General features: G+C 46.9%; 1 protein-coding gene across 2 annotated transcripts in view; it reads left to right on the top strand.

Annotated features, from left to right (window-relative positions):
* The window catches only part of LOC148507642 (piwi-like protein 1), a 104,558-nt gene that overhangs the window by 49,466 nt on the left and 30,720 nt on the right, over positions 1–24,372 (top strand). For both annotated transcript variants that reach the window (XM_088445843.1, XM_088445844.1), the window contains exons 10-11: positions 4,302–4,422; positions 12,349–12,466. In XM_088445843.1, the coding sequence (XP_088301969.1) occupies positions 4,302–4,422; positions 12,349–12,466 (239 nt within the window). The remainder of the gene's footprint in view (positions 1–4,301; positions 4,423–12,348; positions 12,467–24,372) is intronic.

The raw sequence follows: 24,372 nt of genomic DNA, 5'->3' as shown, positions 1-24,372 counted from the left end.
TTCGGAGAATCCGGTGTCACTGGTTGGCGGCATCCGAGATGCGGCTGCATATATCGGTGAGGCCGCTGTGGATGCCAGTCTACTGACCTCAAGGGTCTCGACAGCGGCCCTGTCTACTCGCCGTTCCCTGTGGCTGCACTCTTGGAGCGCGGATGCTGATTCTAAGAAAGGAGGCCTTGCCCTATAATGGGGAGATTTTGTTTGGTCCAGATCTGGACAAGATCGTTGACACGTTGGCAAAAATCTGCGTTTCTGCCTTCAGCATCTGCTTCTTCAAAGTCTCTCACCTCCTCCTTTAGGTCCCTTCGTCCCCAAAGAAAACTCAAAGGGCAGTCCTATACTAGACAGTCCACTGATAAGAAGGCCGGCAAGCCTAAGAAACAGGCCTGTAGCAGAAGATGTCCTGCCTCCAAACCAGAGGATAAAGCCTCGGCCTGACTGGGTGGGCCTCCCTTTGGGGGACCCCAGAGTGGGAGGCCGGCTTCTTCAGTTCACCCAGTGCTGGTGTCAAACTACCAATGATGCTTGGGTAAGAGAAGTGGTCTCTCAGGCGTACGCCCTCTCATTTCTTCGTAGACCTCCCCACCAGTTTTTTCTGCACAGGTCCTCCTTCGGACAAGAACAAGGCCTTGCAGATCCAGAAAGCCATACGGTCCTTGCTGCAAGTAGGGGTAATTGTACCAGTTCTACTATCTCAACAAGGGACTGGTTGTTCTACTCTTTCTGGTTCAGAAACCGAATGGGTCTAATTGGCTTATCCTTAACCTCAAAGCTCTGAACAAATTCCTCAGGGTGCCCAGGTTCAGGATGGAAACCTTACGCTCCATTATACTGGCTATAGAACCTGGGGATTATATGGTCTTACTGGACATTCAGGATGCATACCTACATGTTGCCATAACGCCTTCTCACCAGCAGAAACAAGCTATGGTTTGCTATACTGCAGCAATGCTTCAAGTTTCGGGCGCTGCCCTTTGGCCTATCCACGGCTCCCAGGATATTTACCAAAATTATGGCTGTCATGGTGGCCCACCTGCATAGTCAGGGTATCCGGCTACTACCATATCTGAACGACCTCCTTTTGTTGGCGAGTTCTCCAGAAGTGCTTTGCCACTATTTGCAACTGACAATTGCTTTTCTACAGGCGCACGGGTGGTCAATCAATTGGAAGAAGTCCTCCCTAATTCCCTCACAGAGGATGGTTCATTTGGGGGCCCTTCTGGATTCTCACCAGCAGAGAATCTTTCTGACTCCAGAAAAGATCTCCACGCTACTGCAACGAGTACACAGATACTTCAACAGTCGCCGGGTGTCAGGTTCTAGGATCCATGGTGTCCATCTTCGATATGATGCAATATGTTCAGTTTCATTCCAGGACCTTTCTCCAGGGTGTCCTCCGGTTTCAATATCCCTTTGTCCCCCCAGTGGCTCCTTGGGATTTGGCAGTAGTTCTTCGGGCCCTCCAGGGTCCTCCATTTGAACCACTAGATGCGGTGGAATTTAAGTGGTTAACAGCTGAGATTTTTTATTTCTGGCTATTGCATCTACCAGTAGGGTGTCAGAATTGTTAGCGCTCTCCTGTCGTTCTCCCTTTCTGATATTTCACCAGGACAGGGCTGTGCTTCGCACTCACCCTGAGTTCCTTCCTAAGGCTGTTTGTAGTTTCCATATTAATCAGGAGATTATAGTACCGGCCTTTCAATCACCAGACCTCTCGGCAGGTGAGGCCTCCTTGGATGTTGTCCGTGCCCTCAGAATTTGTGGACCGTACCAGTTTTCTTCGGAAATCAGACTCCTTGTTTGTGCTCTATGGATTTCACAAGAAGGGATGGCCAGTCAACAAACATTGGCTAGATGGCTTCATTTGACTATCTCAAAAGCTTAAGGCAGGACTGTCTGTGCCGACTTCTGTTAAAGCTCATTCTACTTGGTCTGTGTGTCCCCCGTGGGCAGCTCGCTGTCGCGCCTTGGCTTTTCAGTTGTGTAAGGCGGCTACGTGGTCTTCGGTCCAGACCCTTCTAGGGTTCTATGCCTTTGATACCTTCGCCCCTCAGGATACTTCCTTTTGGGCGCCGGATTCTTTTCTCAGCGCAGGAAAAGCCCCACCCTTAAAAGGACTGCTTTGGGACAACCCCAAAGTCTCCCTGTGGAGCCTATGGACCCTGAAGAAGAAAATGAGTTATAGTGAGAACTCCTGTGTTAACTCTTTCTTCGAAATCCATAGGGGTCATCTGTGGTATCGATGCAACTGACTTTCCTTCTATCCTGGTACAAGTAGCCACTTCATTGCTTTTTATTGTTTATACTTTCGTTAAATATATATATTTTAAATACTGCCCTATGCAGTACTCCTATGCTTCTTTACATATGGAGATGGTCTAATGTACACTCAGCGCTGGAATTTTGAAAAAATAAAAACCTTTGTGCTTTCTGTGTCATCTATTTGACACCAGTTGCCAGAGGTTTTTCTCGAACGGGAGAAAATTTGTTGGGTCCAGACCAAGTAGTGATTTTTTTGACAGCTAAGCGTCTCCATTTTAAAGTGCATTAAACTATTTGGTGACCGCCTGCAACAATTCAGTTTGCTAAATTCCAAAGTCCCTTCCAGCTCGAGATCTCAGTCCCTACTGGCATCACATTTCTTTTGTCCGACTCCCCGGACCTGTCAATCACTGTTTTGGTGGCCGAAACCTCAGAACCACAGCAGTGGTTGTCCATTCTTAACATGGGACTGGACTGTTGTCACCGCAGATGCCAGTCTGAGAGGTTCAGAGGCCGTGACCTTATGCCTACTATTCCAGTGTCTCATGTGTCAGTAGGAGACTTTACTACCTATAAATGCGCTCTAGCTAAAATCCATTCTTAATGCTCTCAAAAGGGCCCAAGTCTTTCGGAAGTAGATCCATAAAGATCTAGTAGGACTACTGGTGTGTCTTAGATCAACCACCAAGAAGAGACAGAGTAATTTGGCAATACAGGAGACTTCCATGATCTTACTGTAGGTCGGTGGAACTTCATGTCCCAGCAATCTCAGTGATCTTCATTTTCAGGGTGGACAATTGGTGAAACCAACTTCCTAAGCAGACAGGACATTCACCCCAGAGAATGGTATATTCCCCTGGATGTATCTGGTGTACAGATGTGTCCTCCCTCCTCTAGCCTCAACAAGACATGCAGCGTGACAGGCCCTTTGCAACTTGTATGTCTGTGTGCGACTGAGTCTGTATATGAAGTACAACAGAACTTGTTGTGGAAACAGCCTCAGCTGCTGCATCGTAGGACTTTGCATACAGAGACTCAGTCGCACACAGATATACTAGTGTTGCATATCAAATTAATCAGCACAGTGTCCTGGTGCACCCTAGATGCTTTTTTGTCAAAAAAAGATGCCCATCGCTAGCAGTGTCTCACAGGACCAGGCACTTCAAGATGGGCTGTTTGGTGCAACTGCAGCAAAAACCAGTGAGGTCACATCTGTACTCATTTCCCTCAGTTATTTTGATGCCTTCGGTTCCTGAAAAGTTAGAGAAAGGTGGTGCCATTCATCCCGATTGCGCTAGATTGGCGGAAATGAGCATGGGTTACGGATAAGCTCGCCATGTGTTGACTGGCACTCAGAAACCTGCAGGGTTCCAAATTTCAGCAGGACTTAACATGACTGGCTTTTTAGTTTTTGTCTCTTGAATGTGTTTACCATATTGCTCATATAATCCAAAAAGTCCTTAATGAGACACCTGAGGAATGTGGCTATGGCAGTTCTGCATGCCCATTGGAGAAGATCCTCCCCGGGCTCCTTGGGGGGAATGATTCCTTAGGTTGTATTATATGGACGTGGACAACATTATGACGATAGTACGGGAGCTATAAGCCTATGGCTTAAATGATATCACAGACTTAAAAGTAATGAGGTCCTTTAAAAACAAACCACTAATAGCTTGTAATAAACCAATTACACTACTGTTCATGATGCCAGTGTGGGAAGGTCTTCCATAATCCTAATCCCCTACTTATTGTAGCAGCCTCTCTGCATGTGGACTTCCTAGGTACCCCTCTTTTATGAGAGAGAGAGACTTTTCCTAATCCTCCCTCCCCACAGCCTAAAGCTACCCCTCCCGCACCCTAACCCCACTACTTACCTTTGGGATGTCTGCACCGGTATTCTGAGTGTCGGCATCCCACTTGCCGGGATTGTGGCTACATCCCGATATAGATATAATTGTCTGATTGTAATATAATAGGTTTATGTTAATACCTTTTTCTTCAATGGCAAAATAGTTTTTTTCTTTGTCTCTTTTGCACAGCAATACAACATAGACGTTCGAGATCCGACTCAGGCAATGCTTGTGAACATACCCAGAAAACCGAAGCCCGGTGTGACTGACGGAGCCATTGTTTTGGTGCCAGAGCTATGTAATCTAACAGGTGACCACAGATCTGCAGTTGTTTTTATGCTGTCCTAAATCCTGTAGCGGTGGTGCAGAATTCCATGAATAGTGCTGTCTAGGTCCACCTTCCATTGGAAATACTACTACTTTATTTAGGTCAGGGAACAGGGGTAAATTACCCCACATGGGGTAAAAATGAAATTCCTGGGGGTAATGGACAGACAGCCAGGCATGCACGCTGAGATGTTATTACCAGCGGGCGCCCGGCTCCTTCCCTACAGCATCGCGTTGGAGTTCTCTTCTGAACTCCAGCTTCCACCTCTCTCCATGCGCACTATGGGAGAGACGTCATCACGTCTCTCTCCCATAGTTCCGAGGAGCAGATGGGCGGACATGACGGCGGCGGATGCAGGAGCGGGGATTGTTTCTTTTTTTTTTTTTTTGTACAAGCGGCATTATATGGGGGCACTACTACAGGGGCATTATATGGGGGCACTACTATATGATTTCCTTCCTTTCAAATCAAGGGGGTAACGTCGGGGTATCTAAATATATTTTGGTGTAAAAGGTAAAAAAAGTTCCCTGACCCCTGATTTAGGCATTTAACAGTCTGGCAAACAAAAGAGATAACAGCGCTGTGAAACACCTGAAACTTTGCAAATATGAGATGAACAATGTATATAAATAATGAATGAGAAAAAAATGGTAAAATAAATTGAAAATAAAAATAGAGCAACTATGTCAATCACAATTAAATCAATTTAATAATACATTATGAAGGATAAAATTCAGTATAGAACGGACATCATTGGCCAATGAGAATACACATTTAAAATAAAGTACAATAAAAATGCAACAATGACAACCAATTGATGTCAATCAATATGTAAATATTAGGGAAAAAAAAAAACTGGTAAATATTGTTAATATGTTAGGTCACCACAGTGATAGGTCAACTACCATTTAAGGTGGATAAGTATTTTTTCACTTCCCACAAATAGGGGAAAAATTGATGTATTTCCAGCAAAGGTGTAACGAAAAGTATCAATCAAAGTGAAACAGTTTCCACGAAAGAGACTCACTTAGTAGCGACTTGAATAAGCTAGTATATTCCAGGTCAATTCCTGTTGGTTAAGTAGTTGTGGTCTCCCATAAAAATTCTAGCAATAATGTCTCACTTTTATGACCTATGATAGTGTGATGATTGATCACTCACCAGTGTCCTCCAAATGTAATGAGCCTTAATAAGTGCGTAAAAGATAAATTCCACTGGGTCCCGGCAATGTGAGGGGTGAGTCCGGCTGAAATCTGTGCTGCGGGGTAGTGGCATGGAGCAGACTCCCCGGACTCAAAGGGTGTGTGGCCATTGAAAAGGGGGCGTGTCTATAAGACGCGTCACCTTTTCGTTACTCTTGGGGGCGTACCCGGCACTTACGGACACGCCGTGCAGCCCCCAAGCGCTGCTGACAGGGAGAATAGATGCCCGGCGCATGCGCCCAGCGTCTATTCACCGGCGGTGACCGGGTCACCGCACATTTCCCCACCCGCGGAACACTGCGACCCGCGGGTGAAGACGGCACCCGCCGGCTGTGAGGGTAGGGTGCTTTTTGCCCTCCTGAAGGAGGGCAGGGCACAGCACCCCGCTAAAACAGCCTAGCGGGAACGCTATATATACATTGTTCATCTCATATTTGCAAACTTTCAGGTGTTTCACAGCGCTGTTATCTTCTCTTTTGTTTGTTTTTTCTATGGTTAGCAACATTTAACAGCAGTGTAAAACACCTACATTATTAACACCAATTGGTTTGTGTGTATAGATAGTGATTGTTCTTTGCAGCGCCGGTGGCTTTTATTTACATATTTAACAGTCTGGGCTTTGCCGCCCTCACACAGAAAATCAGATCGCGCTGGAAGCAGAATATTATTCTGATTTATGTAGATCTGGAGAATACAATCATTTGAATAAAAAAAAAAAAAAACCCGAGGTCACTGGGGAGGGTTCAACTTCTGAGTTAGTGTGAAAATCTGTCCCGTAATAGTGCTTTCCTCTCTCCAACATTAGTGAGTTTTACATAAACTACTGTTCTACTTTGAACCATGACTGAACCCTATAGTGTACTGTATATGGAGTATACTATATAGAATTCTGCTATCTACCCACTCTCTATGTATGGTCACCTCTGGGAACAGACCCTGCCACTGCAGCTGCTGCTAGTGATTACAACCGCTAGGTTGTGGAAGTATCCGGATGAAGGGTCGACAGACAAAAGATTGATAATGTATAGATCAAGAGGGGCAAAAGGTCACTTGGGGGAGGGTTAGGCACTAGAGGGAGGGTTAGGCACTAGAGGGAGGGTTTATGATAGGCTTAAAATAAGTGTCGACCATATACCCCTGTCGACCTTTTGTCTGTGGACCTCTTTTATAGCACACCTGGTTATGGGCTGGCACTGGACAAGCCACTGTAAAGTGCGTGCTCCCTCCTCTCCTATGGAAAATGAGGTTTGCTCTTAGTCGTCTTCACCCTTGAACCTGTGGCTTGTCCAGGGAAAGTGTGACCTTGGGGTGTGCACAGTGTTAGGCGTGTGTTAGTGTGTGGCGTCCCGGACAACCACACACTAAGCAGTATATGATTTGATGAGGATGGGGGCATCTTCTTGACGGCGACCAACTAACTGAAGTGCTCTAGGGATTGTTTTTGGTGGTAATTCCTATTATACACCTCCATCCTCCATAAGGTTTCCTTCACAAAGGGAAACCTGCCAAAAATCAGACACAACAGTGGTTTATGGTCTACGGGTTGCTCTGAACTTTCTAAACACAGCAATAAGTAGCCCACTTAATGCAAATGAATATGAAGCTAAGCAGAGACTAATAGCAATTAAAACCATTAAAATATATCATAAAAGCTTGGGAGGTTATGAATTGAATATAGTAAGGATTCATTTGTAGACGCAATCTGCAGCTCTGTATAAAGATGTAAATTGTGGTAATGCAGCGCAGATTATCATATGGAACCATAAATATTCGTCCCACTGGATTCATTTAGCAGAGTCCTGGTTTAGGTATAGTAGTCTCTAAAACAAAAGTACTATACCTGCTCCTGCGTCACCTCCATACAGCACTGGAGGTATTTGAACAACTGCTATCCCTCCCTGATCCATACACTGTAGAAGATGATAGACCAGCGTCCAAGCAGGCAACACACAGCTTCTCAGTATGGCTACTGCAACATTTGTGTCTGAGTGGCCTTTTCCAATTTTGTTTTTTTAAAACCATTTTATTGTATTCAATATAAGACAGTACAAGAAAATATAAAACTTTGCATTACATAGAAAATGTCATTAAATAAATGTATTCAATAGTAATAATGAATACATTTTTATTTTATGGGGAAAAGAAAAGTAGAGGGATATAAAAAAGGGAAAATTAAAATAAAATATAAAACAAAATAAGAAAAATTGTCAAACAGTTATTGAAACTATATCAGGTACAATCTTAAAACACCAAACGGTATAAAAGGAATGTCTTGTTGAACAGATAGAACTAGGTGAGACGTCGAAGTAATGACCAGGTGGTATCTTCAAATACTTTCATCATTTTATCAGAAGTTTCTGTGGGTAAATAATCTAAATACAAAGCCCATTTTGCGTAAAATGACTTGACTCCCTTTTGAATATCATAATGAGCAAGAACGCCTATCAAAATAGAGTATGGACAACAATTCTACTGAAGGGACGGTCTTCAAGAGCCAGTACTGTAAGATCAGTTTTCTAGCTACGGTCACAAGAACCGCTAACAATGGTAATACTGTTTTAGGTATTAAAATTGGGGACCAAGAGGTAAAATCTGCTAATAGGAATGATTCCCAAGTGAAAGGCAGTTGTTTCCCCCGTGATCTGACGAATAAAATGAAACACTTTGTACCAAAATCTTTTCATCTTGGAGCATTGCCATACATTATAAATAAAGGTTGCAGAGGAAAAAGAACGTTTTGGACAACAGGCAGGATCAGAATGGGTTATGTGGCTCCATTGTGATTTGTGAGATAGGTCTTTTAAGAAATCTTAGATGAATTTCATGAGGTTTCGGCCGATTTTATCCATTTTAATATTGATGGAAATTGTTTGAAAATTCGGGTAGAAAATGTAAAATCGGGGAAATCTGTTGACCAGGAGGACCATACTTTTGGCCTTTTCCAATTTTTAATTGTAGTGGCTGTCAGAGTTATCAATATACTTGTTTCCCCCAACAGCTGCCAGCTTTCTGCAGAAGGCTATTGGCATACAGTATACCAGGGGCTTCCCAAATTCCGCCATCACAGTAATAGTTTAAAGTATAGCCATGCTTGAGCACAGGTGACTTATTTAGTACCTCAGTCAATGTCATTTGACCATCAGCACTTAAGCATGGGTATCATTAAATCCTGGACTGTAATGGCAGAGTTTGGGAAACTCTGACATATACTATTAGGAAAGGGACAGCTATCGCGCTGATTGGAGGGGAATAACAGCCATACAAGTCTCCCTTGTGCTGACCTGGGGTAGATAGCAGTCAATAAGACGTGTGCAATTCAACTGTCCCCTAAATATCCTCCTCATTTTTTTTCTTTTCTCCCTTCCTCCCTGCTGCTACGTCACCAGACAGGCCAGCTTGGCCTCTAAATAGGATGTCGGGATCTGTCTCCAACAACCTATGGAAACTGGAGACACCTATCGTGCTTCAGTCTTCATTGGTGTGAGACGGCCGTTCTCTCAAGTGATGGGTGATGTGGACCTGTTTGTTTTGTCGTGCTGTGATTGGCGTGGGCAGCAGGGAGTAGGGGATTTTAGGGGTCTATTTACTAAGCAGTGTTAGGAGACAGAGTGAAAAGTGATAAGTTACCAGCCAATCAGCTCCACCTGTCATTTTTCAAACACAGCCTGTGAGATGACAGTTGGGAGCTGATTGGCTGGCACCTTATCACTTTTCACTCTGTCTCCTAACACTGCTTAGTAAATAGACCCCCACAGTGTGTGCCATATGGGATATGCTAAGCATTCAGAACAGTCTCTTGGATCCGAAAATGCTCGGGCAGGATGGAGGAAGAAACAGTCTCCCTTTCCCTTATCCCCCTCGTTCCCGTGACCTATTTTACAAAGCTTCAGTTAGCGCAATGGCACAAGTCTCATTAGAACCTGTCCTAGTCAGTTGTTCTTCAGTTTGTTCCCAGGAACGCAAATGTTTTTACAATGTCAACAGAGGTGGTCTAGTCTCAATTGTAACATCAGTGCCAGTGTTCAGGGATGAGGGAGGCCGGTGATCCATCCGTGCCGCCTTCAGAGTGTTTGGTTATGACAGGTGTCCATTATCCATCAATGTCCTGGAACTAAAAGCGGTCTTCAACACACTTGTAAAAAATCTCAATCTCTTCTAAGGGGAAGACCCATAAAGATCAAATCCAACAATACCACAGTAGTAGCGTAAATCAGTTTGTGCACTAAGTCGTAGTCTATGCCCTGGGCACCCTGTGTTGGAAGTCTATGCCCTGGGCACCCTGTGTTGGAAGACTATGCCCTGGGCACACTGGGTTGGTAGTCTATGCCCTGGGCACACTGGGTTGGTAGTCTATGCCCTGGGCACACTGGGTTGGTAGTCTATGCCCTGGGCACACTGGGTTTGAAGTCTATGCCCTGGGCACACTGGGTTGGAAGACTATGCCCTGGGCACACTGGGTTGGAAGTCTATGCCCTGGGCACACTGGGTTGGTAGTCTATGCCCTGGGCACACTGGGTTGGTAGTCTATGCCCTGGGCACACTGGGTTGGTAGTCTATGCCCTGGGCACACTGGGTTGGAAGTCTATGCCCTGGGCACACTGGGTTGGTAGTCTATGCCCTGGGCACACTGGGTTGGTAGTCTATGCCCTGGGCACACTGGGTTGGAAGTCTATGCCCTGGGCACACTGGGTTGGAAGTCTATGCCCTGGGCACACTGGGTTGGAAGTCTATGCCCTGGGCACCCTGGGTTGGAAGTTAATGTCTGCTTCGTTTATTTCGGACTAGAGAACTGGGAAGCAGACTTCTCCGAAGGAGTACTCTCTGTATTAGCGACTGCTGATACTGAAACATATACATATAAAAATGTGTATTAAAAGTGTATAAAAGCATGCAGATGTATAAATCATTTTCAGTGGTTGGTGGATAACCTATGACAGGGGTTCCCAACCACGGTCCTCAAGGCACACTAACAGTCCAGGTTTTAAGGATAACCATACTTGAGCACAGGTGACTTAAATAAGTACCTCAGTTATTTTGATTTAACCATCCGTGCTCAACCATGGATATCATTAAAACCAGGACTGTTAGTGTGCATTGAGGACCGAGGTTGGGAATCGCTGACCTTTTGATATAAGAACATTTCAATGTAAGTCCTTGTGTAAAACAAGTGTCTATAATTTATAAAATCTGTTGAAAAATTGTGCAAATGATGGTTCTGTCTTGTTCGTAAAGTTACCTGGTAGGTCCAGAAGGCAGGTGGGAAGTATTTAGGTGTTTATGTACTAATAATCGCTGCACTGCCGTGATTAAGTATCCGTATCGCAGAGAATATTTTCACTTTTTTAATGAAAGTAACCCCGCTTTGTACAAAGGGGAACTCGCCGGGACGGAGGTTGCGGTAACAGCTGTCCCTGCAAGTTACTGTATATCTCCGGCAAATTGTAGTTTGTGAAAGACTTTTCCTGTGAAAGCTGACACTGCGCATGGGCACATGAACTGGCCGAGGGCTGCGGGAGAGCATTAGAAAGATCTCTCTCCTGCTCCCAAGCCTCCATAGAAGATGGTGTAGACTACCGGGGCCAAAATCCAAAAAGCTTTGCCGAAGGGTCAGACCATAGTCTCCATTGATAATAATGGGGACTGCGATCTGCAGCGCTAATTAGCACGTTGCCAGGGATTTCTGTGAAATCTCCTGCATTGTTCCATTAGTACATAACTACAATACATAACTACAATACATAGCTACAATACATAGCTACAATACATGGCTACAATACATGGCTACAATACATGGCTACAATACATGGCTACAATACATGGCTACAATACATGGCTACAATACATGGCTACAATACATGGCTACAATACATGGCTACAATACATAGCATTATGCAGCAGCTGCAGTTTCTACATAACCTTATGTAAATATAGCTTGATAGGTAGACCCCTAAGAGCGAAACCTAAAGGTCTGCATCTGCACGCAATGCTTTTACTTTCATTAACTGATCACTGGGAAGAGACTCTTGTTTTTGGTTTCCGGTGCTCAGACTTCATACATTTTATCTCAAGTGCCCAGGCCCTTGCATTCACCCCTATACCGCAGTGTTCTAGTTTCCCTCAATCATCTATCAGAAAAGGATTTAGCATTATTGCAAAAAAAAAAAAAAAATGTTTCTTCTGGTTCGGTCATATGTATTCTGGTTCTGTGTTGTCACACGTATTGGAGTGTTCTCCCAAAAATGTTTTTAAAGCTGGGTGCATAATGAGGTAGCCAGGGGGAGATGGGGGTGGACACTGAACCCTTTTACAGGAGGTAAACAGCTGCCCATTGTCCACCCTCTTACCCGCATTGCTCTAATGTTTGGTGGGCTCTGGACAGGAGAGGGGGAGGCTGCAATGCTTGCCTCCAACAACAAATGGCAGGGGCCGAGGTGTAGGGGCAGCCGGGTTCCTCTTTCCGGCAGGGACGGCTCTGTTGCTAAGGGCGCCAGCCTACTGTACTCTTCTGTAAGTCGGGCCAGGCCTGGGTGCCTGATGCCACAACCGTAAGATGGGCGTTGTAAGAAAAGTCCCAGGGAGTTGCGCCCATGATAAAGGCTCTTTGGAGAACACTCTATTGGAATCGGACAGTTTTGAAAACTTGCTGTAGAAATATCTGCAAGCACCAAGCGTTTGTTCTTATATTATTTGTCTCCCTTTCAAAAAGGTTTAACTGAAAGAATGAGAAGTGACTTTGGCGTCATGAAAGATCTCGCAGTTCACACCCGCTTGCCGCCAGACCAGAGGGAACAACAATTGGGGAGATTTTTAAAACATATCCACAAGTAAGCAGATGGGTTCATTTTGGCTTTAAAGATTGGCATCAGTATTGTTTATTAAACTGGAGGCCAGGTGTTCAGCATTCATGGGCTGACCATTGCTAAGTGTAAGAGCCGAGGTCCTTGCCTGCAGCTACTGTATATTAAGTAACGTGTTTGTGCTGCAGCCTTGGGTTGCATTAAAACCGCTCATGGGAGGTGCTTGTGCAAACTACAGTAGCCTGAGGCTGTTTGGACGGGTGTGGTATAAGAGATAGACAAAAATTAGTTAGACAATGTCTAGATCTACCCCAGTTGTTAGACAGTCAATAGATCGACAGGTACAAAAGGTCGACATGCAAGGAGGTCGACATGCAAGAAGGTCGACAGATGCAAATGGTCTACAGGGTCCAAAGATCGACATGAAAAAGGTCGACACAATAGTGTAATACAATTTTTATTTGACAGTGTGTTTAAAATATATTGAGGCTGCGTACCAGATTATAGGGTGTATAATAACACCATCAAGCGTGTGTAGATAACAACAACAGGGTACCTCCTGGGTTCAAGAATCCACCCTCATCGCTTTCCAGTCTGGGATAGCTGGTCCTCAAGATAGTCCCAAACGCGTTTCAGCTTACTGAAGAGCCTTTGTCAAGGTGGGTTTGGGCTAGACCACAGATCTTCCTTATATCCCTCCCCATGTGTTATGATTGGTTAATACCTGTTTCTTACAGTCAATAGGGATATACCTTCATTAACAAGAAATACATCATAAAGGACGTTTTATGTGTCCCCCCTTGACTATTTGGATGTCAATAACCTTTTGCGATACATTGAATCTGAATGTTTTTAATATTTGTCTTTTATTCAATCATAGTAAAACAGATATTATATTTTTAGACCTCAATATTTATATTAAGGATAATCACATACATACGAAGAACCATACGAAACCTACAGATAGTAATTCATATATAAATATAAAAAGTAACCACCATCCAGTTTGGCTCAAAAACATACCGAAAGGACAAATTAGAAGAATAAGGCGAAACTGTACGGAAAAAGACGTTTTCTTGGAACAAGCAGGAGTTATGCAAAAGAAATTTTATGCCAAAGGTTACTCCAACAAAGAGTTAGAGAACCCGATCAGAGAAATGGAACAAATCAACAGAGAATCCTTACTGGTACCAAAACCTAAAAATACAAATCAAGAGACTTTGAAAATACCATTAATCACCACCTTTAATGGACAATATAAAACTATTGAAAAATTGATTAGAAAATACTGGTACCTTTTACAAAAAGATCCAGTCTTAAAACCATTTATTCCAGACAAACCGACTTTTATATATAGGAAAGCAGGTAATTTGTACATGATATTTCTCAATTTATCACATGCAACAGTACCAATTGCATATACCTCATTGAGTGTAAGTGCGGTCTCCAATACATAGGCCGCACCACTCGTTCCCTGAAAGAAAGATGGTCTGAGCATGTGAGAAACATTAAAAAAGGGTTTGACAAACACTCAGTTTCCAGTCATTTCAAAGAATACCACAATAGCTCTATTTCCGGTATTAACAAGATAATGGGTATAAAAATAGTTGAAAAGCATTGGAGGAAAAAGAAAATAGATAACAGTTTAGCAAAAACAGAAATGAAAATGATCTATGAGATGGGAACGCTCCACCCTAAAGGATTAAATATGGATTATGAGCTGAAGATACATTTTTAATTGTTTCCTTTTATATGTATATTAATCCCTTTTATTGTTCCCATTTTTAATTTCTTCAGATTGGCTTGAATTTTTTATATATTTATTTATTTTTATATATATATTTATATACACTTATGCACTTTATGTAACTGTAATTATGTGTCCCCGATTATTGGATGGTATGGGCCACACTAAATCCATTGCATGGTATGTGATGGTTCTGTAATTGGACTAATGGATACCGCGTTGCAATGACTACATAACTGTACTTAGCAGGGAGGTACGGAAGTGTCTGCGTTCCACGCGGCAAAGAGATGGAACACTGTGGACACCACCTACTTCCGGCAGACGAACATTACAGCAATCCCTCCGGCGGAAGCCGGAAGTTGATGCGTTCCACCCATAAGCATCAATGGAACGCACAACAAGCAGAGCCCCGGAAGGGGACCCCGGAAGTGTAAGCGTTCCATGCGGAAATCGCGGTGGAACGCATACGGATTTTAACGAATAATACACATTGTGCGGCAGTTATTGACATCCAAATAGTCAAGGGGGGACACATAAAACGTCCTTTATGATGTATTTGTTGTTAATGAAGGTATATCCCTATTGACTGTAAGAAACGGGTATTAACCAATCATAACACATGGGGAGGGATATAAGGAAGATCTGTGGTCTAGCCCAAACCCACCTTGACAAAGGCTCTTCAGTAAGCTGAAACGCGTTGGGGACTATCTTGAGGACCAGCTATCCCAGACTGGAAAGCGATGAGAGTGGATTCTTGAACCCAGGAGGTACCCTGTTGTTGTTATCTACACACGCTTGATGGTGTTATTATACACCCTATAATCTGGTACGCAGCCTCAATATATTTTAAACACACTGTCAAATAAAAATTGTATTACACTATTGTGGCCCTCTTTTGTCTCCCATTTCTACTTCAGGGTCCATAGGGTATCCACAGGATACCTTGGGGTATAGGTGTGACGTCAGTCGCAGGGCACCAAAGAGTTAAGCTTTCAGCCTCCCAGGATGCACTAGGTCCCCCTCCTATACCCCGCCCCCAGGCCAAGGCACCTCAGTTTAGTTTGGTGCCCGGCCGGAGTCGGGTGCACCTGTTGGAGTGGGGGCTAGAAGAGCCCCTGAAGCTTATTCTTCATGCAGCTGTGGCTGCACAACTGGATGAACAGCATGGACAGTCAGTCCTGACGTCCATGCTGTCTTCCCTACACCCCGCCGGTACCAGAACGCCGGTACTGATCCGGGGATGCTGGTGGGCGTCTGGGGTCACAGCTAGCGGTGACCCCAGATGCTCCGGACCATGGCCGGATTCAAGGGGGACAGAGGTAAGCAGCGGGGTCCCGCGGTGGGTCCCCGCTGATCACATGGTCCTAAGTCCCCAGGCAGGGGGCTCCCTGGGGACTGGCTGCAGCGTGGAGCCAGGCGACCAACCTGCGCTTCCACTACCCCCTGGGACAGCGGACCGCAGCAGAGCGGTAGCGCTGCGGCGTCCCAGGGGTTAAATGCATGCCAGGGGAGCGCGCCTTCCCTGTCTCACAGCCGGCGCCTCCCCCGCTGCACACAGCCCTCTCTGCACTGTGCTGACTGGTCCTGTGTCAGCGCTCCTCCCCCAGGCCAGCTTCTCTCTGCTCCTCGGCGGCCATCTTCTCTGCAACGCATGGTGAACGCTGCTGGAAGTCTGGAAGGAAGCATCGTGGTCTGGGTCCCCCCGCATACCTCTCCTCCGCTGTGGCTCAGGTCTGTGTATGCAGCGCTGTGTCCTACCAGGCCCTGTGTCTGTGTAGTTGAGTGATCAGCGCTGTTAGTGCAGGAATTGTTATTTCTCTGCATTGTATGTGACTGTGCTAGCGCTGCCTGTAACTATTCTTCACTAAACTGTCAGCTTTATTACTGTCCCTGTTCTTTCTGCTAAAGCCCTTGCGGTGCGGTGCTGCAGGGTGGTCTCTCGCCTATTTAATACTTAATTGGTGAGAGAGGTCACATACGTGGTGCCATCATGTCTGAAAGTGATTTTCCCCTCCGGCTACAGTGTACCACGTGCAAAGTACCGTTAGCGGAGGGGGAGGGTAGCGCGGAGGGCCTTTGCCGGCAGTGTTGTCCATGGCGCGGCCTATTACGGTTACAGCACCGGTACAGGAGCCGCCCTGGGCTTGTTTCGCTCAGGCGTTAACAGCTTTAGTGGGCCAGTTAGCTCCGCAGCCCGCGTTTACTCCGATGGGTTTGTCCCAGCAGTCTGTGGTGTCGTCACCCATGCAGGGGTTCCCACGACAATTGGTGGTACCCCACAGTCTCCCTATTTCCCCGCTCCCGGGTTCTCAGGAGCCAGCGTGGGTTAACTCCCTGACGAGTTCTTTACAGCACTTGTCGGATGTATTGCAAGGGGAGTCTGTGATGCGGCCTCATAAAAGGCCGGTGGCGTCTCTGTCCGCTCCTTATGAGGATGACGAAGGGACGTCTGATGATGGGGAGATTCTGGATCCTTACGATCAGGAACCTTTCCATACTAAGGACGCTGATGCTAAGTCCAAAGTATATATTCCTGGACTTATTCGGGCGGTCCGCACAGCCTTGGTGATTGAGGACGAAGTTCCCCCAGCGGCTAAATCTAAGTATGCCTTTTTCAAAGATGTGAAGGGCGATGCCACAGTCTTTCCTCTTTCGGGTCAGTTGGTGGACCATTTAGAGGAGGCGTGGAAACAACCTGGCAAAAGATACCAGCCGCAGAGACGCCTGGCGGTGGCTTATCCGTTCGCGGATAATTATTTTGCTAAGTGTGAATCCCCTCCACAGGTGGATTCTCACGTGACCCGTCTTGTCCGTAGTGCCACATTGCCGATGCCATCCATGTCCTCCCTTAAGGATGCTACGGACCGCAAGGTAGAAATCTGCCTGAAGTCCGCTTATTCCCTTGCAGGGGGGGCAGCACGGCCGGCTATGGCCATTTGCTGGGTTGCCAGAGCGATGGAGCGCTGGGCGGATTCATTAGAGGCTTCTTTTGAATCCGACTGTCCGGCCGAACAAGCGGAGTTGATTGGCAATCTCCGTGATTCGGCCACCTACATCAACGAGGCGGCTCTAGATATTAGTACTCTGGTGTCTAGAATTTCTTCAGCAGCGGTAGCTGCTCGTCGCACCTTGTGGCTGCGATCCTGGAAGGCGGACGCAGATCCAAGAAAGGTCTGGAAGCGTTGCCGTTTACCGGAGAAGTTCTCTTCGGTCCGGATCTGGATAAGATTGTGGCCACGCTGGCGGCAGCCAAATCTGCTTGTCTCCCGTCGGCCGCTGCTCCTTCTGGTTCTGGACCATCGTCCTTTCGGTCATCTAGGGCCCAGGGCAGGCCCAAACCACAGTCGTTTCCTCGACAGGCTGGCCCTAAGAAATCGGGCAAGCCCCGGAAACAGGCATGGAGTACCAGACGTCCGGCCCCCAAGCCAGATGACAAGCCTGCGGCCTGACGGTCCGGGTCTCCCCTTGGGGGATCCCAGGGTGGGAGGCCGCCTGCTGCAGTTCTCCCGGTGTTGGTCGTTCACTACGACAGACACTTGGGTTCTGGAGGTGGTCTCTCACGGGTACGCCCTCTCCTTCCGGCACAGACCCCCGGCTCGATTCTTCACCACGGGTCTACCATCAGACCGGAACAAGGCTACGGAGCTGCGGAAGGTATTGCACACTATGCTCCAGGCTGGAGTTATAGTGCCTGTTCCATTCTCCCAGAGGGGCCAGGGTTTCTATTCAAATCTATTTTTGGTACAGAAACCCAATGGGTCATATCGTCCGATTCTCAACCTCAAAGCACTCAACAAGTCTTTGCGGGTCCCGAAGTTTCGGATGGAGACCCTACGGTCCATCATTCTGGCGCTGGAACCTGGGGACTACATGGTGTCATTGGACATACAGGACGCTTACCTGCATGTCCCTATTCTTTTGCGCCATCAAGAGTTCTTTCGGTTTGCAACCGCAGCGACCATTTCCAGTTTCGGGCGTTACCTTTTGGCCTGGCGACAGCACCACGTGTTTCACCAAGGTGATGACGGTCATGGCGGCTTCTCTGCGGCTGCAAGGAGTCCGCATGTTGCCGTACTTGGACGACCTGTTATTGGTGACAGGATCTCCAGAGCTCCTGTTACACCACTTGGACCTGACCATTGCACTGCTGCAACGGCACGGCTGGCTAATCAACTGGCAGAAGTCCACTCTAATCCCGTCTCTGAGGATTCTGCATCTTGGAGCCTTATTGAACTCGGGACAGCAAAGGATCTTCGTGACGGAGGACAAGATCTCTGCTTTACAGTCAAGGGTGCGCAGTTGTCTGCACAGCCGCCGGGTGTCCTTACACTCGGCGATGAGGTTACTGGGCTCCATGGTGTCGGTGTTCGACATGGTGGAATACGCCCTGTTTCACTCCAGACCTCTGCAGCACCTGATCCTGTCCAAGTGGAACGGGCTGCCTCAGTCTCTGAAGTTCCAGACGATTGTGCTCACCCCGGAGGTTCGCCTGTCCCTTGCGTGGTGGTTAAAGACGACCCACCTCAACAAGGGACGTCCGTTCTGGGTTCCAAATTGGGTCCTGTTGACAACGGACGCCAGTCTTCGGGGCTGGGGAGCAGTTTCGGGTCCACACTTGTTCCAGGGCAGGTGGACGCCGACAGAAGCGGAGCTTCCAATAAATATCTTGGAACTCCGTGCGGTCTTCAATGCTCTCCTGCAGGCACAGCGGTTTCTCCAGGGTCACCCGGTGCAGGTCCAGTCGGACAATGCTACCACCGTGGCCTACATAAACAGGCAAAGAGGAACTCGCAGTCGGGAGGCTCTCGTAGAGGTCTCTCGGATCCTGGTTTGGGCGGAGCGCAATCTTCCGGCCATATCAGCGGTCTTCATCCCGGGAGTGCTAAATTGGCAGGCGGACTTTCTAAGTCGCCAGGACGTTCATCCAGGGGAATGGTCCCTGCACCCGGACGTTTTTCAACTACTGGTGGACAGGTGGGGTCTTCCAGAAATCGACCTCATGGCGTCCCGGCACAACAACAAGTTGCCGGTATACGGGTCTCGCACAAGAGACGAAGGGGCGTCTCTGGTGGATGCTCTGTCCGTCCGGTGGACGTTCAGGTTCACATACCTGTTCCCTCCGGTCTCCCTTCTTCCACGGGTAGTCCGGAAATTCAAACAGGAAGGAGGGATGCTCCTGTTGATAGCTCCCGCGTGGCCCAGACGGCACTGGTTCTCAGACCTTCAGGGTCTGTCCGTGGACAGTCCTCTGCGGTTGCCGCTACGACCGGACATTCTGTCTCAGGGTCCTTGTCTTCACCCGGACCTGACTCGGCTGTCTTTGGCGGCGTGGCTATTGAGACGGCCATGCTGAGGTCCCGGGGGTTTTCCAGCTCTGTGGTGCGTACCATGTTACGAGCTCGGAAACCGTCTTCCGCGAGGATATACCATCGCGTGTGGCATATGTTCTTCCAGTGGTGTCGACCGAGAGGTTATGCACCGCGGGAGTTTCGTCTGTCTCGGATTCTCGCCTTCCTGCAAGCGGGACTAGATCATGGGCTTCGCCTTGTTTCTTTGAAGGTACAGGTTTCGGCCCTATCTGTCTGGTTTCACCGTAGGATTGCTACAATCCCGGATGTGCGCACCTTTATGCAAGGTGTTCTCCGTATTCAGCCGCCCTTTGTTCCACCTGTGGCGCCTTGGGATTTGGCTGTGGTCCTGAGGGCTCTCCAAGGACCGCCGTTTGAACCACTGGGCTCAGTGGATATTAAATGGCTAACAGCTAAGACTGTTTTCCTTCTGGCCGTTGCTTCAGCCAGACGTGTTTCTGAGTTAGGGGCTCTTTCTTGTAGACCCCCTTTCTTGGTTTTTCATGGGAACAGGGCAGTGCTCCGCACTCGGCCCAAGTTTCTTCCCAAAGTTGTTTCCCAGTTTCATGTTAACGAGGAAATAGTTGTTCCGGCCTTTAACTCACCGGGTCTTTCCGTGGGTGAGGCCTCTTTGGATGTTGTGCGGGCCTTAAGGACTTATGTGGACCGCACTTCTTTGTTTAGGAAGTCGGACGCTTTGTTGTCCTCTATGGCTTCTGTAAAAAGGGTTGGCCTGCTTCAAAGCAAACTTTGGCAGCCTGGATCCGTATGGCTATTTCTGAAGCTTATCTTCATGAAGGCCTACCGGTTCCTCCTTCTCTGAAGGCTCATTCCACTAGGTCTGTGGGTCCTTCGTGGGCAGCTTGACGTGGTGCCTCGGCAGTTCAGATCTGCAAGGCTGCTACGTGGTCTTCTGTCCATACCTTCGTGAGGTATTACAGGTTTGACACCTTCGCCTCTCAGGATGCTTCCTTCGGGCGGCGGATTCTCCTTTCTGCACAGGAGCGTCCCCACCCTTAAAGGATACTGCTTTGGGACATCCCCAAGGTATCCTGTGGATACCCTATGGACCCTGAAGTAGAAAATATGAGATATGGTAAGAACTTACCCTTGTTATCTCTATTTCTACGAAGTCCATAGGGTTCCACAGGACTCCCGCCCTGTCGCACCTGTGCTGCAGATGGGCTTTGCTCTGGTCACCGGTTTTCCGTCTCCCTCTGGTGAGAATGTGATTCTTGTATGTGTCCAGATCTTTGTTCTCTCTCTTCCTTCTCCTCCTCCGGCCTATGGCTTGGTAACTAACTGAGGTGCCTTGGCCTGGGGGCGGGGTATAGGAGGGGGACCTAGTGCATCCTGGGAGGCTGAAAGCTTAACTCTTTGGTGCCCTGCGACTGACGTCACACCTATACCCCAAGGTATCCTGTGGAACCCTATGGACTTCGTAGAAATAGAGATAACAAGGGTAAGTTCTTACCATATCTCATATTTTTTTTCATTGAGGAACAAAGAGATACCACAGTGTATATGAAGAAATCAGCGAGTGACATTTGTGACTTTTTGGGCAGACCGATACACTCTGAAGAAGAGGATTTAGAAGCATGAAAATTATTTAATATTGAACATATTGCTTCAAGAACATTTGTTGTGGGAAATTTTTATAAAGTGATTTTCTATGGTGGTTTCATTATAACAAACCATTTAATAATTACCCCCATTGAAGGTTCTGCGCAAGGTTTATCTGTGTATTTTTTCTGTTCTAATTTGGGTGTATTGTGGGTATACATCTTTATAACCTGTTGAAGCATTTCCTTCTTACACGTGAAGCGCTCAGATTATTAATACCTTGTTTTTCATGCCACATAATGTCTGATTTATACTAGTCAGGAGGTAGATTGCCTAGCTGTCCTTTTAAGGTCATATTACAGTGCATTACAAGGGCTCTATTTGTACCTGTATGTCTTGGTACGTACTTGAAGATAAAGATTAATCCAGTCTGGTGTTACCTTCCTCCCAATACTGCATTATATACTCTATTATTTGGGTGATTGTATATTAAAGTGGGGCGTTTTAGCCTCTTATATTCTCCCACGGGTTCCTTTTAACCTCTTCACTACGAAGGACACATGGGGCTAAGAAGTGCAGCTGGTTTAAATGGCAGGGTGACTTACTTAAAAGTAACCCCCTTATAATTGCTGTTGCACATTTTGTAACCCCTCGACATCTCTATGCCCACCTTACAGGATGCTCCGTTCTCTTTAATGCCCCAGGAATTTAGTGCCTCTGCACTATGCTGCCTATAGCAACAGTTTTCTTCTTTTATTTTTTTATATCAGTTGTTTTACCTTCATCTGCAAGATGGGGAAATCCAGTTCCAAGGAGTTGGTGCTGAATGTTGGAGTCCCGCAGGGGTGTATCTTGAGCCCAGCTCTGTATTAATTGTTCACCCATGATTGTGCCTCTCAGTCCCGGTCTGTTAAGGTCGTTAAATTTGCAGACGGCATCACTGTCGTTGGTCTAATAAATACCGGGGATGAGCTTTCCTATAGAGCTGAGGTGGCTGGAATGTGAAAGTGGAGCAGTGGAAACTGCCTACTACTAAACACAATAAAAACAAAGGAAATGATCGTCGATTTCAGGACACGAAATGCTCCTATAAAGGCCCCTGTTTGTGGTCTGACCATCGAGGTAGTGTCGTCTTTTAAATTGCTGGTGTTTTTTATTTCGGATACCTTGACATGGTCCCTGAACTCAGCCTTCTTGGCTAAATAAGCACATCAACACTTGCTTCTTTTTTTTTTTTTTGCGTCACTTAAGATTAGCGTGTGTGAGTAGGGGGACCCTTCTAAAGTTTTATCCTAGCATTGTGGAAAGTATCTTGACTTATGGGATTGTTGGCAGGTACAGGAATTGTACTGTGGCTGAGCGTAGGGCGTTGGGACGGCCTGAGCCGGCCCTAGGCATTCTAGGCAAATGCCTAGGGAATTTGGAATGCCTAAGGGGCATCCAGCGGCTCAGTACTGTTAGCAGGTGCAATGCACTGGGTCCCGCGACAGTGAAGGGGCCTGCAGCCGCAGTAATGATGAGTCGCACACACTGGCTCATTATTACAGTACTCTGTGCTGCGGCTGGCCTCGGGCAGTCTGACTGTGGCTCCTTCTTATCCTCGCTCGCTCTGACCAGGGCTGTCACTATGCCTGAGACCATCCCCTCCCCTCCTGTCTATACTACATACATGGCCACTCGTTTCCCTGCCCGAGACCACGCCTCCTAACCTCGGGTCTCCATCCCCTGTTCTACATGCACACTGCTTTCCCTACCTGAGACCCCACCCCCTAAGCCCGGGTCCCCGCCCCTTCCTCTCCAGTCTCTTCTCTGTTATCTCACAGGCTCTTCCTCTCCTATCCGGTGCCATGGAGCACAGTCCCAGCAGGGACCACACAACTTCTTCCAGGACAGGTAAGTGCCAGTATCATCTAGGGGGGTGGTCATGGTGGATTAATGTAGTGTGTATTTGTGGGGGGGGGGGGGGGAGGTGTATTCATTTTATGTATATGTGTGTAAGGGGTGTATTTATATTATCTGTGTTATAAGTTATATGTGGGCCACTGATCACTGTTCTGTGTTTTATGGTGCTCACTGCTGCACTCTCTGCACTATATGTCCCTCACTGTGACGCACTCTGCATTATATGTCCTCACTGTGACGCACTCTGCATTATATGTCCTCACTGTGACGCACTCTGCATTATATGTCCTCACTGTGACGCACTCTGCATTATATGTCCTCACTGTGACGCGCTCTGCATTATATGTCCTCACTGTGACGCACTCTGCATTATATGTCACTCACTGTGACACACACTGCACTATATGTCCCTCACTGCTGCACTCTCTGCACTATATGTCCCTCACTGTGACACACTCTGCATTATATGTCCCTCACTGTGACACACACTGCACTATATGTCCCTCACTGTGACACACTCTGCATTATATGTCACTCACTGTGACGCACTCTGCATTATATGTCCCTCACTGTGACACACTCTGCATTATATGTCCCTCATTGTGACACACACTGCATTATATGGCCCTCACTGTGACACACACTGCATTATATGTCCCTCATTGTGACACACACTGCATTATATGTCCCTCATTGTGACACACTTTGCACTATATGGCCCTCACTGTGACACACACTGCATTATATGTCCCTCATTGTGACACACACTGCATTATATGTCCCTCATTGTGACACACTCTGCACTATATGTCCCTCATTGTGACACACTCTGCATTATATGTCCTCACTGTGACGCACTCTGCATTATATGTCCCTCACTGTGACACACTCTGCATTATATGTCCCTCATTGTGACACACACTGCATTATATGGCCCTCACTGTGACACACACTGCATTATATGGCCCTCATTGTGACACACACTGCATTATATGGCCCTCATTGTGACACACTCTGCATTATATGTCCCTCATTGTGACGCACTCTGCATTATATGTCCCTCATTGTGACGCACTCTGCATTATGTCCTCACTGTGACGCACTCTGCATTATATGTCCTCACTGTGACGCACTCTGCATTATATGTCCTCACTGTGACGCACTCTGCATTATATGTCCTCACTGTGACGCACTCTGCATTATATGTCCTCACTGTGACGCACTCTGCATTATATGTCCTCACTGTGACGCACTCTGCATTATATGTCCTCACTGTGACGCACTCTGCATTATATGTCCTCACTGTGACGCATTCTGCATTATATGTCCTCACTGTGACGCACTCTGCATTATATGTCCTCACTGTGACGCAC

The sequence above is a fragment of the Taudactylus pleione genome, unplaced genomic scaffold, assembly GCF_031769625.1.
Source record: "Taudactylus pleione unplaced genomic scaffold, aTauple2 ptg000390l, whole genome shotgun sequence".
Taxonomy (NCBI): Eukaryota; Metazoa; Chordata; class Amphibia; order Anura; family Myobatrachidae; genus Taudactylus; species Taudactylus pleione.
The sequence above is the reverse complement of the archived record's forward strand: the minus strand, read 5'-3'. Positions and strand labels throughout refer to the sequence as shown.